We start from the raw sequence: 17579 nt of genomic DNA, 5'->3' as shown, positions 1-17579 counted from the left end.
GAATATTACCATAACCTGTTGGACGACACCGAATATTACAATGACCTGCTCTGCCCAGCTTGTGATGAAAACTCCCAAAGTGCAGAAACCATGAAGAATCACCTAAAGTCTAAGGAACATCGGGAGATGGTGGCGCTACTATGGAAAAAGGAGGACGAGAAGGAGGAACGGTGCATGCAGCTGGCAGCTGACAGTGGAGCCCAGAGAGTCTCCAAGAAGCAGAAAAGGAAAAGACGAAGCAGAAGATGATGACCATCTGAACCATTATCACCTCTACCAGGTCACGCACGTGGTCTCTCCGTACAGAGCCAAATCAGTTTGGAAGTAGAAAAACTTCCCAAGGTACTCAAGCTTTTAGAAGTCAACAATGCTGGTTCAGAAGTGACGGAAGTTCAAGCTGTTAAGTCCAGTGAAGGACTATTGGATGAGTCACTCCAGCAACGTGAACCGACTACACCGAGACTGAATCTGTGAACTGTTTTCCCGCAGAGACTGAATCTGTGAACTGTTTCCGCAGAGACTACATCTGTGAACTGTTTTACATGAAGTTGGATATATGTTATGTTTAATGGGGATTAAGTATGTTGTAAGCTAAAAAGGGAGGATTGTAGTGTATGTAACCGTTCTACCTTTAAGAGAACTATTGTATGTAACCGTCCACCTTTAAGAGAACTATTTTAGGTGTTGCACTACTTTATCTTGGCTGCTGTATACTGTAATACCGGGAGTGACCACACCGGTATATAAGTGCTGTGTAAGGATTTATTGGGCAGATTCGCCCTGACCTTCGAATAGTAAAGTCCTGTTAAAGTTACTCTTGTAGTCTGTGTATTAATTCACCATATAACCCACAGACTTTACAGGTGACCTTTTTTTTTTTACTTTGAGCGCTTTTCTAATTTTTCTACTTTCATCTTCAGCGAGTTGCCTGAAAATTTGCTTCTCTATCCCCTTCTCACTATTTGGCAGCCTGCAGCAAGAGTTCTCAACCGTGGGTCCCTGGCCCCTGAAGGGTCCGTGAAAAGTTTTCACGGTAGAGGACCCCTGGCCTATAGGACCTGTTTTGAGCAGCCCACTGACCTCTCCAGTAAGTACCCGAAGCGGGTATCGCTTTCGTCCCCGGCCTCGTACAGGACATCAGCAACCGCTAACCGACGCTAGGCCCCGGAGGTTCTTTGTCACCGAGCCGTCGTGTTGTCAAGGAGACGACGGCCACTCTCAGCGGGCGGACGCTCGGCTCGCGAGTAACGGACAAGAGGAGAAGCCAGAGCTGAGACGTCAACAGCATCAGTCTCACCGGCTCTCTACCAGCTCCAGTTTACCAACCTTAGCGACAGACTTCTTCAAAATGATTCCCCAGCGGGCAGGGTAAAGGTACTAAAATAACAACAGAAAATGCTGGAAATACTCAGCAGGCCAGGCAGCATCCGTGGAGAGAGAAACAAGAGTTAACGTTTCAGGTCTGGGACCCTTCATCAGAGTAAACGTACTGACTGGCTGCTGGGCTTTTGTGGAAGCCTCTTGGGATTCAGGTGACCCTGAACTTCCTTGTGCTGATTCAGCCATGATTTAGTACTGCTATGGCTGGCTGATTCTGCACAATTTCGAGAACATCTACTGTCGCTCGGGTGCTCTTATATGAATAAATAATAATACCATAGGAGGTTTTACATCCACCTGAACAGGCTTCATATTTTACATCAGTCTAATTTCAGGTAAATTCAGAACTTTGAAACAGACTTTCTCTATGTTACTTTTCATGTGTAAAGCACACTTGTCACACACGCTCTATACAGCTAGGCTATATTAGAAGGATTTGCTGCGTAAGGCCGTTTATAACATTTCAGTATGACCGCAGTTTCACTTATAAGTTGCAGCTTGTACTTGTACCCTTCTGCAGAATGGCCATACATGGTAAACACCCAAAGAGCTGTAAGATAAGAATGCTTTGATTGGGACAGCACTAGTAGAGTAACCGATTATGAGGAAAGAATTTGTGGCGTGCTTACTTGGGGCAGTTACTTGGCATAAGAAGTCACTGCGTAGTCTTACCTTGGCAGCTTTCTCCAGGTCTGCCACCTTCTTTCAAACTTGGAGCCAGGGCCTCAGGGTTTCATAGCAGTATTCATCCTGTCAACTATTTCTTTCCAAGCTTGTTGCAAAAGTCTTTTCTGTGGAGGGTGCACACCAGTGCCACATAGAACAGCCCTCCTTACTCTCACTCCCGGCAGCATGAATTTCAGTGCTGCATCAGTAAATTGAGAAGCCTCCACTGACCAGGAATTCTGCAGCTCACAGCACCTTCCCTTGTGTTGCAGACAAGAACACAGATATTTGGCTGCTGTAGTCCTTTAAATGACCATCAGCCACGAACATGCCATTATCAAGCCTACTGTGTGGTTGAGAGCAGAAACTGAGTAGAAAAAACTTGCAAATCCTCAATATCAGGAGTAAATGGTCTTGCAAGTGCAGTCTGACCTCAGTTTGTGCTTGAATGGGAATTTCCAGGCTAAAGATTCATCAATATTATAATGATTAAGAAAGATTGTGAAACTATTTAAATATTTCTTTTTCACAGGGTTTTTATGATGAAGTGGCGAATCCCTTGCTTTTGGATATTGAATTGCAATATCCAGAGAATGCCATTTTAGAATTAACTCAGGCTAATTTTAAACAGTATTACGATGGGTCTGAAATTGTAGTGGCTGGCAAGATTACAGACGATAACCTGGAGTCACTCATAGCGGAGGTCTTTGCTCAAACTGTAAGTACTCTCTATCGATTTTCCAATTCATTAACATTTTGGATCAATCATAGAATACAGTATTATAGTGCAGTAGGAAATTATTTCGCCCATTGTGCCTGTGCCGGCTCTTTGAATGAGCTATCCACTTAATCCCATTTCCCTCCAATTTTCTCGGACCTTTTCAAAAATGTTCCCTTTCAAATAAGTATCTACTTCCCTTTTAAATGATATTCTGATGGATTCTGCTTCCACCACTTTTTCCGGGAGCTGTAAGGTTGTCCTAACAACCATCCTAACGAAAATCTCCTAGAATCATAGAATGATACAGCACAGTAGGTCGTTCGGCCCATCGTGCCTGTGACAGCTCTTTCAAAGAGCTATCCAATTAGTCGCACTCCCCTACTCTTTCCTCATAGCCGAGCAAAGTTTTCCTTTTCAACTATTTATCCAATTCCCTTTTGAAAGTTATTATTGAATCTGCTTTCTCCACCCTTTCAGGCAGTGCAATCCAGATCATCATAACTGCGAATAAATATGTTATCCTCATGTTGCCTCTGGTTCTTTTGCCAATTCCCTTAAATCTGTGTCCTCTGGTTACCGACCCTTCTGCCACTGGCAACTATTTCTCCTTACTTACTCTATCAAAACCCTTCAACATTTTGATACTCTCTATCAAATATCATCTTAACCTTCTCTACTCTGAGAACAACTCTAGTCTCTCCACATAACTGAAGTCTTTCATCCCTGGTAACATTCCAGTAAAGCTCCTCTGCGTCCTTTCTAAGGCCTTGACATCCTTCCTAAAGCGCAGTGCCTAGAATTGGACACAATACTCCAGCTGGGGCCTAAACATTGTTTTCTAAAGGTTTAGCATAACTTCCTTGCTTTTGTACTCTATGGGCTCGATTTTGTCAATGGGGAGCTTTTGGAGGTGGGAATCCCACTTTTTGGGTTGTAGTCCCGCCACCATTGATTTGTGGCCAACCCATGCTATTTTCCCTTGATTGACCTTGTTAAGCCTGCCCAGCGGGCTCAGCAGGCCAATTAAGGGACACCTGGTTACTGGTGACATCAGCGATTGACATTTCATCTGTCAAGAGCTTTTGACAGATGAAAAATCAGCATTTTACAGCTCTGTGAAACTGTCAAACACTGACAATCTGTCTTCTAACTTGAGTCCTTCTACTCAGACTCAGTTAGAGAGCTCTCCAGACCAGAAAGCAGAGGCTGCAGCTTTTGACAGTTCAGCGGCCATTCTGCTTTCTGTGCCGGTGAGCTGAGGGACTCCCAAGAACTGAAGGAAGGAAGCCTGCAGGAGAAAGTAAAGGTAAGTAAAATTTATTAAAACACTTTACACTTACCTCACACACTTACCTCTGCACACATGCACCCATTACTCACCTGCACAACGGACATCTCCACCCCTCTAACCCCTGGTCCGCTTCGCTAACTTGGCGTGGTTCGGAGCCGTCGGACAGCCCACACTTCAGGGCTAAAAATAGGGATTAGGCAAAAATTGGCACTAATCCCCTTCCCGCCTCGGGGAGGCGGCTCCCAGCACAGGTCGGGTACCCGCCTCTTGGGACATTGGCTTGGGGGCGGGATGGGTTCCTACCCCCCGATTCTGCAATTTTCCCGCCTCCTCGGGGCTTGGAAAATCAAGCTCTATGCCTCTATTTATAAAGCCCAGGATCCCATATGTCTTTTTAACAGCCTTCTCAACTTGTCCTGCCACCTTCAAAGACTTATATATGTTCACCCCCCGGTTTCTCTGTTCCTGCACCCCCTTTAAAATTGTACCATTTAGTTTACATTGCCTCTCCTCATTCTTCCTTCCAAAGTGAATCACTACACATTTCTCTGCATTAAATTTCATCTGCAATGTATCTGCCCATTTCACCAGTCTGTCTATGTCCTCCTGAAATCTGTTACTATCCGCCTCACTGTTTACTACATTTCCAAGTTTCGTGTCATTTGCAAACTTTGAAATTATGCCCTGTACACCCAAGTCTATGTCATTAATATATATCAAGAAAAGCAGTGGTCCTAGGACTGACCCCTGGGAAACCCCACTGTGTACTTTCCTCCAGTCTGATAAACAACCGTTCACCACTACTCCCTGTTTCCTGTCACTTGGCCAGTGGCAGCATGGATATGAAATTGGCTCTTTTATTCCATGGGCTTCAACTTTGCTGGCAAGCCTATTATGTGACACTTTATCAAACGTCTTTTGGGAGTCCATGTACACCACATCAACCGCACTGCCCTCATCAACCATCTCTGTTGTCCCATCAAAAAACTCAATCAAGTTAGTTAAACATGATTTGCTTTTAACAAATCCGTGCTGGCTTTCCTTAATTAATCCACACTTGTCCAAGTGACAGCTAATTTTGTCCCGGATTATTGTTTCTAAAAGCTTCCCCACTATTGAGGTTAAACTGACTGGCCTGTAGTTGCTGGGTTTAGCCTTGCACCTTTTTTTGAGCAAGGGAGTAACATTTGAAATTCTCCAGTCCTCTGGCACCACCCCCGTATCCAAGGAGAATTGGAAGAATATGGCCAGTACCGCCACAATTTCCACCTTTACTTCCCTCAGCATCCTAGGATGCACCCCATCCGGTGCTGGTGACTTATCTACTTTAAGTACAGCCAGCCTTTCTAGTACCTCCTCTTTTTATCAATTTTTATCCCATCCAGCATCTCAACTACCTCCTCTTTCACTGAATTTGGCAACATCTTCTTCCTTGATACAGACAGATGCAAAAGTACTTTTAGCACCTCAACCATGCCCTCTGCTTCCATGCGTAGGTCTCCATTTTGGTCCCTAATCAGCCCCACCCCTCTTACCAACCGTTTACTATTTATATGCCTATAGAAGACTTTTGGATTCCCTTTTATGTTAGCTGCCAATCTGTTCTCATGTTGTCAAGGAGATGGCGTCCAGTCTCAGTGGACGCACTCCGCTCGGCTTGTTATTAACAAACGAGGAGAAGCGAGAGCAGGTACGTCAACACCATCGGCCTCATCAGCACTCTATCAGCCCCAGCGGCACTTCACCAACCTCAATGACATTTTACCAACCTTAGCGACAGTCTATTAACTTTAGTAACAGTTTACCAACCTCAGTGACAGTTTAGCAACTTCAGTGACAGTCTGCTAACTTCAATATAACTCTATCAACCTCGGCAACAGTTTACTAACTTAAGCAGAACTCTACCAGCCTCGTTGACAGTCTTAATTTCAGTACCAGCAACAAGTTGCACATTAAGTAAGTAAAATAAAAATAATAATAAATATATATGTTAATTGTATAACTACTTTTTATGCAGAAGAAATACTTGTGTTACAGGGGTCCATGGAATTTTTACAACACGGGAGGGGGGGCCTCAGAAGCAAAAAGGTTGAGAACCCCTGGCCTATAGTATACACCCAGCAGCCTAATAGCTCCTATATTATTCCTTAAGTACATCATTTGCTATTTGCCCAACTACTGCCCAGCTATTGCCCACGCAGCTCTTTTGGCTAGTAAAAGCAGGTGCAGGGCCTGCTTTCATCAGCGTAAGGGTCTATATAAGGCTTAAATAAAACATTTAAAACTCCAAAATTATGCACATAAACTTTAAATGAGTTTATGCAAATATTGGCCCAGATTAAGATGTTTAAAATTATTTATCAAAAAATTGAATTTTTATTGAGGCTGGTGCAGTGAAGGAACTTATGAATAAAATTGCAATTCAGTACATTTTATATTTTTTAGAATTCTGTACATTGTATACTTATTTGGGGATTCCAATGCATATCATTAGGAGATTCCCTTCATAAATGATTGCAATAGAATCGTCCTTTGTCATTGAAGAACCGGGCCCATGTGATCCCAAAGCATCTGTGGGCCTTTACGCTGCCATCCGCCTGGAGGCCTGAGACCGCAACACTTCATAGCCTGGGCGCCAGGAGGTACCTTCAGTATTGTTCCGCAGGTCAGAGGCGTACTCCGGAGGTATGCCTCCGACCGCAATTTCTAGGCCATTGTGTCTCCGAAACCCAAGTCTAGATCATTTATATAAAATGAAAAGAGAAATCGTCTCAACACTGACTTCTGGAGAGCAGCACTTTTTATATACCTCCAGTCGGTAAAGCATCTATTAACCACGACTCTCTATTTTCTGTCCTTTAACCAGTTTCCTATCCATGCTGCCACACTCCCTTTAATAATGTGCTTAATTTTATCAACAAGCTTACAAATGCCTTTTGAAAATCCATATACACAACATACTTGACATTTCCTTTATCAATACACTCCAGTACTAGACACAACTGGCCTTTTTTAAATTCATGTTGGCTGTGCTTAATGGACCTTGTCTTTTATGTATTATTAATTTTATTCCATATAATGACCTCTAGTAACTTATCCGTTATTGATGTTAGGCTGATGGGCCTGTAGTTACCTGGTTTTCAAACAGAGGTGTTACATTGGCATTCCCAGGATGTTTAAAAGATTGTGGTTAGACCTTCTACTATTTCCTCTCTGAATTAACTCAACATTCTCGGATGCATGCCATCTGGCTCGATGCTTTTTTCCACTTTAAGTTGCTCTAAATAGATACAGGTTTTACACTATCCCCTTAGTCATCCCTGAAATGGAATATTTGGTATTGCCACCCTTCCTCTTTTTTTTCTTACTCTCCCCCCTAAATATTTTGTAACCAGAAATGTTCAGTTTCCTCTCTTTCCCTGGCCTGAATTATTATGTCATATTTCCTCCTCCACCCTTGTGCTTCTAGATTACCAATTTTATTCATAATATTTTACATATTAACATATCTGTAACTCACCCCCTTCCAGTCTGTTTGACATCGTTACTCAGTATACTTTGACTTACTTCTGATCTGTTTCCTTTTATCTTACCTGCACTTTGTCTTTTTTGTTGTGCTTTCCACTTACTTGTCATGTTTTTTCCCCTTCCCCCTCCCACCATATTAATTTAAATTCTCCCCTTCAGCACCAGTTTCTCTCCCAGTGAATAATTTGGACACAGCATTGTTCAGTTGAAGATCGCACAGACTACGCCTGACTAGAACATAACCTTAAAGGAATCACTTGCATATAACACCTTTCACGTCCTTAAGATATCTCAGATTACTTCAAATACTTTTGAAGTGTAGTTACTGTTGATATGTAGGCAACCACAGCAGCCAATTTGCACACAGCAATGTCTCAAAACCAACAATGCGATCAACGACCAGTTAATCTGTTTCGGTAGTGTTGGTTGAGGGATAAATGTTGGCCAGGACAGTTATAAACTTCATATCAACACAAAATTGTAATAAATCTCTATCTGTTCACATTATATCTATCTATCTATCTATATATATATATAAAAGGATAGTGGTGTCCGTCTGTCTGTCCGTCTGTCTGTCCGCTATACACTCAAAAGTTATAGAGCGTACCTACACATGTTATATCAAGAAAGCTGATGATCAGGGGAGTGTCATAGGCGTATTTACTTTTTGGTCAGACAAAAATTGTTCAGACAGTATACAAAAAACGTTCAAAAATCCGCTCATTAGCGGTTGACCAATCCTACCGCTCATTAGTGTTGAGTGACGTGATGGTTGACTAATCCTACAGTTCAGTGACCTGATGGTTGACCAATCGGTGCATCACGGGCGGGACCTAATCCTGCAGCCTCCCGAAACGTTGCCACCATTTTTTCCCCTGCTTTTACCAGCTGCGGTGGCCCGCCGGAGCGGGAGGTGAGTTGGGGTCACTCGGGCCCATGGGGTCACTCGGGCCGGGCCTGACAACCGCTCGGCCCGAGACACAGAGCGGGGGAGCGGCAGCGGCCGGCCGTCAACCGCGCAGCCCTCTAAACTGCCCTGGCAACGCCAGGCCCCCCCAGCTAGTATTTCATAAATCCTATCAGTTTTTGTTGTTCATAGCGATTAAAATAATTCACGTGCTTTATGCCTAACATGTAATAATGAAATGTTACAAATGAACAATATCTTTTAAAAACATAATTAACTGCAAATTGTGAGCTTATGTCGTGGAACAAAGAACAAAGTGTAATTTATTTTCCCGATCTTTAACTACAAGTTTCAGCCTAACTCCTTAATTCTCCAACAGGCCAATGAAAAACTGACTCTAAAAGCTGAAGTGAAGATATCAGAAGTCGAAAATGTTACTCAACAACAGCAATACATTTTTGGTGCCTTTACTGAGCGACTGTGGGCTTATTTGACCATACATCAGCTCTTAGAGAAGCGGTAAAGTAGCAAGAGTTTGCTGTCTGAGAAATTGAAATATAAAATGTAGTTGCTGTTCAAGCAGGTGATTGCTGGGCGTACAGAGCCGGTCCATCAGCACCTGAAAGATAGGTTACTGTTTTGGCTGTTGATCCTTCGTTCCCCCTTTATCTTTACTAACTTTAGCTGTCACTGCTGCAAAATGGCTCTTAATCATTGTAGTCTTATTATCTGTTTTGCTTACTTGTAGACAAAAATCGTATAAACAGTTTAAAAATGACGGCAGGAACATTTGTTTATATGGCAGCACAAGTATTTACTGCATCAGATGACAATATGTTACAAAATTAATTGCTCCCAATTATTGCATTCAGGGTTTCTGCAGACACAAATGAAAAGCAAAACCTAACGGACAGAATCCTGGAACTTTCACTCAAGTACAGCTTTGTAACACCATTAACATCAATGGTTGTCACAAAACCAGAGGGAAAAACGAATGACACCTTTGTGGCTGACAAACCATTGGAAGATGGTAATGTTTTAATAAAAGACCCTTTATTTTGCAATTCACATTCACCTTGTACATCAGTAAGCACATTGTGTGTAGGTTTGATTTTTGTAAAGCTACAATTTTTATAATATGCAGATTTCATTAATCAATTAAAATGATTTAAGGCCCATAATATTCATGCCAATTTTTTAAAGATCTCTGCAGTCCCAAAAATAAAAGTAACTGTTCTGAAACAAAGTTCATCTTCAAAAAAACATCAAAAGTTAAATTTTACAACTAATGTTACTGATGTTCATACTACATTATGAACAAATCGAGATATTTCATATTACCATCAATGGCAGCTGGGGAGGAGGGAGAGGGAGGAAGGGGGGGAGGGACTGTGATAAATAGGGACATTTATGTCTTCATCTTATAAGGGGGTGGATTTCTGCGGGGTTTCTCCCATTCATCTGCTATAACTTTGGCGGAAGAGCGGAGGCCCCCAGTGGAAATTTAACCTCATGGTTTCTATATCAGGAGAGTTATAAATGGATAAATGATCAGTTGGTGGAAAAGGCATTGAGAAATACGTTAATATAAAATTGCTTTGATGGTTCAATGGTTCATTTGGAATGCAAATAGATACAGTTTGGAAGAGATAAAGTTGTTATTTTTAGCTGTGATCAGGTGTGAAACTCAGTCTGGAGGCAAATTTGTGAAGGAAGCCATGCTTCCAAGCCATTGCCACCTCACTTACCGAGGTGTGAAGGATTAGGTCTGGTATTTGGAGATACGTTTGTGTGAGTTTTGTCAGTTTTCTAAAGAATTATGCGATATTACTATATCTATTCTGTTATAAATTGAATTGTTCGCTGCATATAGTGCAGTGAGGTCAAAGAAAAATGCGACTAACAAAATTTTTTGAGCAATTTGATCAGTCCATTTTGTGGTACTTGCTGGTCATGAATAGTAGTGTGGTGGAAAATAGTTCCTTAGATTTCTGCTGTTTGCTCATTTTTGACATTTGTCACTTGCCAAGTGAACCATTTTGGTTTTACATTTAATCAATCAGATGTTTGTTTGGTTCAAATAGCCACTTGCCTGTTAGGTCACCAATCATGATTTTTTCTGTCTCATGAAGATGTAACACTTTGAAGGTGTGGCACTTTTAAGGTATGATGCCTCTGAGCCACACTTTCAGATCTGATGCCCTTGTACCAAGAGGTATCAAAAAACTGACCAATCAAATTGCTCAAACAATTTTTTCACTTGTTTTTCTAATCCACCAAAATATATACATGTTAATAATTAAATGTAGATTACGATAAATACTTTTACATATTTATTTTTAAAAATTACTATACTTGGCCCCAGCAACATTCTATGGACACATACAGGGTTACGGTAGCCTAGTGGTTACGTTACTGGAATAGTAACTAGAGGCCTGGACTAATGATCTGGAGACATTATCCCACCATTCAAGCTGGGCAATTTAAATTCAATTAATTAAACAAATCTGGAATAAAAAGCTAAGTAATAATGACCCAATTGTCATAAAAACCCATCTGGTTCACTAATATCCTTTAGGGAAGGAAATCTGTCGCCCTAACCCGGTCTGGCCGAGCAATGAGGGTCTTAACTGCCCTCTGAAATGGCCTAGGAAGCCTCTCAGTTGTATCAAAAGCACTACAAAAAACTGTAATAAACTATAATAAAAATAAAACCGAATGGACCACCCGGCATCAACCTAGGCACCGAATCCAGACACGACAAAGGCACGCCCAGCCCAGTTGACCCTACAAAGTCCTCCTCACTAACATTTGTGCCAAAATTGGGAGAGCTGTCTCACAGACTAGCCAAGCAACAACCTGACATAGTCATACTCACAGAATCATACGTTTCAGCCAACAGCCCAGACTCCTCCATCACCACCAAAGGGGGCTGCACAGTGGTACACAGTCAGGATGGAGTAGCCCTGGGAGTCCTCAACATTGATCCATGAAGTTTCATGGCATCAGGTCAAACATGGGAAAGGAAGCCTCCTGTTAATTACCACCTATTGCCCTCCCTCAGCTGATGAATTCATACTCCTCCATGTTGAACATCACTTGGAAGAAGCACTGATGGTAGCAAGGGCAGAGAACTTACTTCGGGTGGGGGTACTTCAATGTCCGAGCTGGCCGAGCCCTGAAGGACATAGCTGCGGCAAGAGGTGAGAGAACCAACATGAGGGAATAACCTACTTGTCCTCGTCCTCATCAATCTACCCGTCACAGATGCACCTGTCCATGACAGTATTGGTAGGAGTGACCACCACACATTCGAAGACGAAGTACCAGCTTCACACTGAGGACACCCTCCATCGTGTTGTGTGGCACTACCACTATGCTAAATGGGATAGATTCAGAACTGATCTAGCAGCTCAAAACTGGGCATCCATGAGGCGCTGTGGGCCATCAGCATGAGCAGAATTATATTCCACCACAATCTGTAACCAAATGGCCCGGCATATTCCTCACTCTACCATTACCATCAAGCCAGGGGACCAACTCTGATTCAATGAGGAGTACAGAACAAGCCAGGAACAGCACCAGGCATACCTGGTACCAATCTAATGGAGCTACAATGCAGGACTACATGCATGCTAAACAGCGGCAGCAGCATGCTATAGGCAGAGCTGAGCGGTCCCATAACCAACAGATCAGATCAAAGCTCTGCAGTCTTGCCGCATCCAGTCATGAATAGTGGTGGACATTTAAACAACTAACGGGAGGAGGAGGCTCCAGGAACATCTCCATCCTCAATGATGGCAGAGCTCAGCAGTCGTGCCTCTAGCTAAGCTGTTCCAGTACAGCCACAACACTAGCATCTACCTGACGAAGTGGAAAATTGCCTAGGTATGTTCTATCCACAAAAAGCAGGAAAAATCCAATGTGGCCAGTCTACTCTTAATCATCAGCAAAGTGATGGAAGGTGTCATCGACAGTGCTATCAAGCGGCACTTACCAATAACCTGACTTTGATTCTAATTTTGGTTCCACCAGGACCACTTGGCTCCAGACCTCATTACAGCCTTGGTCCAAACATGGCAAAAAAGCTGAATTCCAGAGGGGAGGTGAGAGTGACTGCCCTTGACACCAAGGCAGCATTTCATCGAGTGTGACATTAAGGAGCCCTAGTAAAATGGAAGTCAGTGGGAATTAGGGGGAAAACTCTCACTGGCTGGAGTCATACCTCGCACAAAGGAAGATGGTTGTTGGAGGCCAATCATCTCAGCCTCTTCATCACTGACCTTCCCTCCATCATAAGATCAGAAGTGGGGATGTTCGCTGATGGTTGCACAGTTCCATTTGCAATTTCTCAGATAATGAAGCAGTTCATGCCTGCATGCAGCAAGACCTGGATAACATTCAGGCTTGGGCAGGATAAGTGGCAAGTAACATTCGCGCCACACAAGTGGCAGGCAATGACCATCTCCAACAAGAGAAAGTCTAACCACCTCCTCTTGACATTTGATGCCATTGCCGTCGTCTAATCCCCCACCATCAACAACCTGGGGGTCACCATTGGCCAGAAACTTAATTGGACCAGCCACATAAATATGGCTACAAGAGCAGGTCAGAGTCTCGGTATTCTGTGGCGTGTGACTCCCCTCCTGACTCCCCAAAGCCTTTCCACCACCTACAAGGCACAAGTCAGGAGTGTGATGAATACTCTCCACTTGCCTGGATGAGTGCAGCTCCAACAACATTCAAGAGGCTTGACGCCATCCAGGACAAAACAGCCCGCTTGATTGGCACCCTTTTAAAAAATTTGTTTATGGGATGTGGGCGTTGCTGGCAAGGCCAGCATTTATTGCCCATGAGAAGGTGGTGGTGAGCCGCCACCTTGAACCACTGCAGTCCGTGTGGTGAAGGTACTCCCACAGTGCTGTTAGGTAGGGTGATCCAGGATTTTGACCCAGCGACGATGACGGATCGGCGATATACTTCTAAGTCAGGATGGTGTGTGACTTGGAGGGGAACTTGGAGGTGATGGTGTTCCCATACATCTGCTGCCCTTGTCCTTTTAGGTGGAAGAGGTCGCGGGTTTGGGAGGTGCTGCCGAAGAAGCCTTGGTGAGTTGTTGCAGTGCATCTTGCAGATGGTACACACTGCAGCCACAGTACACCAGTGGTGGAGGGAGTAAATGTTTAAGGTGGTGGATGGGGTGCCAGTCAAGCAGGCTGCTTTGTCCTGGATAGTGTTGAGCTTCTTGAGTCTTGTTGGAGCTGCACTCATCCAGGCAAGTGGAGAGTCTACCATCACACTCCTTACTTGTGCCTTGTAGATGGTGGAAAGGCTTTGGGAAGTCAGGATGTGAGACACTCGCTGCAGAATACCTAGCCTCTGACCAGCTCTTGTTTACACAGTATTCATGTGACTGGTCCAGTTAAGTTTCTGGTCCAAGGTGATCCCCCAGGATGTTGATGGCAAAGTGGCAAGTTGGATCCAAAATTGGCTCAGAGGCAGGAAACAAAGGGTAATGGTCGAAGGGCGTTTTTGTGACTGGAAGGCTGTTTCCAGTGGGGTTCCACAGGGCTCAGTACTGGGTCCTTTGCTTTTTGTGGTATATATCAATGATTTGGACTTTAATGTAGGAAGCATGATTAAGAAGTTTGCAGATGATACAAAAATTGGCCGTGTGGTTGATAATGAAGAAGAAAGCTGGAGACTGCAGTAAGATAGCAATGGACTGGTCAGGTGGGCAGAACAGTGACAAATGGAATTCAATCTGGAGAAGTGTGAGTAAAGCATTTGGGGAGGGATAACAAGGCAAGGGAATAACTATAAATGGTCGGACACTGAGAAGTGCAGAAGATCAGAGGGACCTTGGAGTGCATGTCCACAGATCCCTGAAGCTAGCAGGACAGGTAGATGAGGTGGTGAAGAAGGCATATGGGATACTTGCCTTTATTAGCCGAGGCATAGAATATAAAAGCAGGGAGGTTATGCTTGAACTGTATAAAACACTATTTAGACCACAGCTAGAATACTGCGTGCAGTTCTGGTCACCACATTACAGGAAGGATGTGATTGCAGTAGAGAGGGTGCAGAGGAGATTTACGAGGATATTGCCTGGGCTGGGGAATTTTAGCTATGTAGAATGATTGGATAAGCTGGGGTTGTTTTCTTTGGAACAGAGGAGGCTGATGGAAGCCTAATTGAGGTGTATAAAATTATGAGGGGCCTAGATACAGTGGATAGAAGGACCTTTTTCCCTTAGCAGAAGGGTCAATAACTAGGGGACATAGATTGAAAGTAATTGGTTGGAGGTTTAGAGGGGATTTGAGGAGAACTTTTATCACCCAGAGGGTGGTGGTGGTCTGGAACCCACTGCCTGAAGGGTGGTAGAGGCAGAGACCCTCATCACATTTAAAAAGTACTTGGATATGCTTTTAAAGTGCCATAACCTACAAGGCTAAGGACAAAGTGCTGGAAAGTGGGTTTAGGGTGGATAGCTTTTTTGTCGGCCGGCACGGACAAGATGTGTCAAATGGCCTCCTTCTGTGTTGTAAATTTCTATGATTCTATGATGGTGGGGAATTCGGCGATGGTAATGTCAAGGGGCGGTGGTTAGACTCTCGCTTGTTGGAGATGTTGATTGCCTGGCACTTGTATGGCGTGAATGTTACTTGCCACTTATCAGTCCAAGCTTGAATGTCATCCAGGTCTTGTTGCATGTGGGCATGGACTGCTTCATTATCTGAGGAGCTGTGAATGGCACTGAACACTGTGCAGTCATCAGCGAACATCCCCATTTCTGACCTTATGTTGGAGGGAAGGTCATTGATGAAACAGCTGAAGATGGTTGGGCCTAGGACACTGCCCTGAGGAATTCCTGCAGCAATGTCCTGCGGCTGTGATGATTGACCTTCAACCACCACAACCATCTTCCTTTGTGCTAGGTATGACTCCAGCCAGTGGAGCATTTTCCCTCTGATTCCCATTGACTTCAGTTTTACAAGGGCTCCTTGATGCCACACTTGGTCAAATGCTGCCTTGATGTCAAGGGCAGTCACTCTCGCCTCACCTCTGGAATTCAGCTCCTTTGTCCATGTTTAGACTAAGGCTGTAATGAGGTCTGGAGCTGAGTGGTCCTGGCAGAACTCAAACAGGGCATCAGTGAACAGGTTATAGTGAGTAAGTGCCACTTGATAGCACTGTCGATGACACCTTCCATCACTTTGCTGATGTTTGAGAATAGACTGATGGGGCGGTAATTGGCCGGATTGGATTTGTCCTGCTTTTTGTGGAAAGGACATACATGGGCAGTTTTCCACATTGTCGGATAGATGTCAGTGTTATAGCTGTACTGGAACAGCTTGGCTAGAGGCGCGGCTAGTTCTGGAGCACGAGTCTTCAGCATGACAGCTGGGATGTTGTCGGGGCCGATAGATTTGCTGTGCCCAGTGCACTCAGCCATTTCTTGATATCATGTGGCGTGAATCTAATTGGCTGAAGACTGTCTTCTGTGATGGTGGGGACCTCAGGAGGAGGCCGATATGGATCATCCACTCGGCACTTCTGGCTGAAGATGGTTGCAAACGCTTCAGCCTTGTCATTTGCACTCATGTGCTAGGCTCCACCATCATTGAGGATGGGGATATCTCACCTCATCCACCACCTTTAAACATTCACGCCATCCACCACCGTGGCTGCTGTGTGTATTATCTACAAGATGCACTGCAGCAATTCACCAAGGCTTTTTCGACAGCACCTGCCAAACCCACGACTGCTACCATATAGAAGGAAAAGGGCAACAGTTGCACGGGAACACCACCAGCTCCAAGTCTCACACCATCCTGACTTGGAAATATATTGCCGATCCTTCATCATCACTGGGTCAAAATCCTGGAACTCCCTCCCTAACAGCACTGTGGGAGTACCTTCACCACATGGACTGTAGCGGTTCAAAAAGTCAGCTCACCACCACCTTCTCGAGGGCAATTAGGGATGGGCAATAAGTGCTGGCCTTGCTAGCGACACCCACATCACGTGAATGAATAAAAAAATACATACTAGTCAATTTTTTAAAATTATATAAATAGATGCATGTTTTCATTTATTTTTCAGAAAATATTGTGGCACAACAACGAAGAGCTCACGGTCGTAAGGCAGTTGCAAAAAGTAAGTTGTTTGAAACAAATCTAAACCTTATTTTGAGGTGTTTCTGAGAGATGTGGTAAGCTGCTATATAAGTGTAACAGATTCTTTGTCAGATACAGATATGTTAAGGAAGCTTTCAGGCGATTGCCACCTCATTTACCAAAGTGTAAAGGATTGGGTCTGGTAGCTCTCTCTCTGAGCAGGAGAAGCAGAAGGAATGGCTACCAGAGCAAGAATGCCAGAGGAAGAATGTATGCCTATGGAGTGGGAATGAGAATGCCAGAGGAAGCAGAAACCAGAATGCAAGCAGGAGATGGAATGACGCGCATTACTTTGCACATTCACACAAGTCCTAGTTGTGTGATGGTTCCGAGGAATTGTTATTGGTTACATGATGGAAGGATGACGGAAGGAGTTTTATGTGTGGGTAGTTTGTAATTTTAAAATAGGGAACATGAAGAATAAGTTGGTCGGGTGGAAGTATTGGGAAAGAGGTTGTCCTTGGAGACTAGTGCAGTGCATCACAGTGTTGGTGGAAGAGGGTAAGAAAGTATTGGAGACACGTTTGTGTGAGTTTAGTTACTTTTCTAAAGAATTATATAATTGTTTCAAATAGGAAGTGGAGAGTAGGGGTAAATGTTAGTTGTTCAGATTGGAGGAAGGTAGAAAGCGGTGTTCCACAAGGATCAGCGCCGGGACCACTGATGTTCATAATTTACATAATGATTTGGCTTAGGAACAAGTAACTCGATATTAAAATTTGCAGATGACAATAAACTGGGGGGTATAGCTAACCCTGATGAAGAATGCAACATAATACAAGCAGGCACATGGGAACACCACCACCTCCAAGTTCCCCTCCAAGTCACACACCATCCTGACTTAGAAGTATATTGCCGATCCTTCATAGTCGCTGGGTCAAAATCCTGGAACTCCCTACTTAACAG

At 43.8% G+C, this 17579-nt stretch overlaps 1 protein-coding gene across 7 annotated transcripts in view; it reads left to right on the top strand.

Annotated features, from left to right (window-relative positions):
- LOC147111196 (inter-alpha-trypsin inhibitor heavy chain H3-like) overlaps window positions 1-17579 on the top strand; it is a 137013-nt gene that overhangs the window by 36957 nt on the left and 82477 nt on the right. For all 7 annotated transcript variants that reach the window (XM_086001856.1, XM_086001854.1, XM_086001853.1 and 4 more), the window contains exons 12-15: window positions 2579-2764; window positions 8873-9012; window positions 9366-9523; window positions 16600-16653. In XM_086001856.1, coding sequence (XP_085857982.1) covers window positions 2579-2764; window positions 8873-9012; window positions 9366-9523; window positions 16600-16653 — 538 coding nt within the window. The remainder of the gene's footprint in view (window positions 1-2578; window positions 2765-8872; window positions 9013-9365; window positions 9524-16599; window positions 16654-17579) is intronic.

Source organism: Somniosus microcephalus, chromosome 11 (genome assembly GCF_052327205.1).
Source record: "Somniosus microcephalus isolate GS21.2 chromosome 11, FLI_Smic_1.0, whole genome shotgun sequence".
NCBI classification, from domain to species: domain Eukaryota; kingdom Metazoa; phylum Chordata; class Chondrichthyes; order Squaliformes; family Somniosidae; genus Somniosus; species Somniosus microcephalus.
This window is presented reverse-complemented; position numbering and strand designations above follow the sequence as displayed.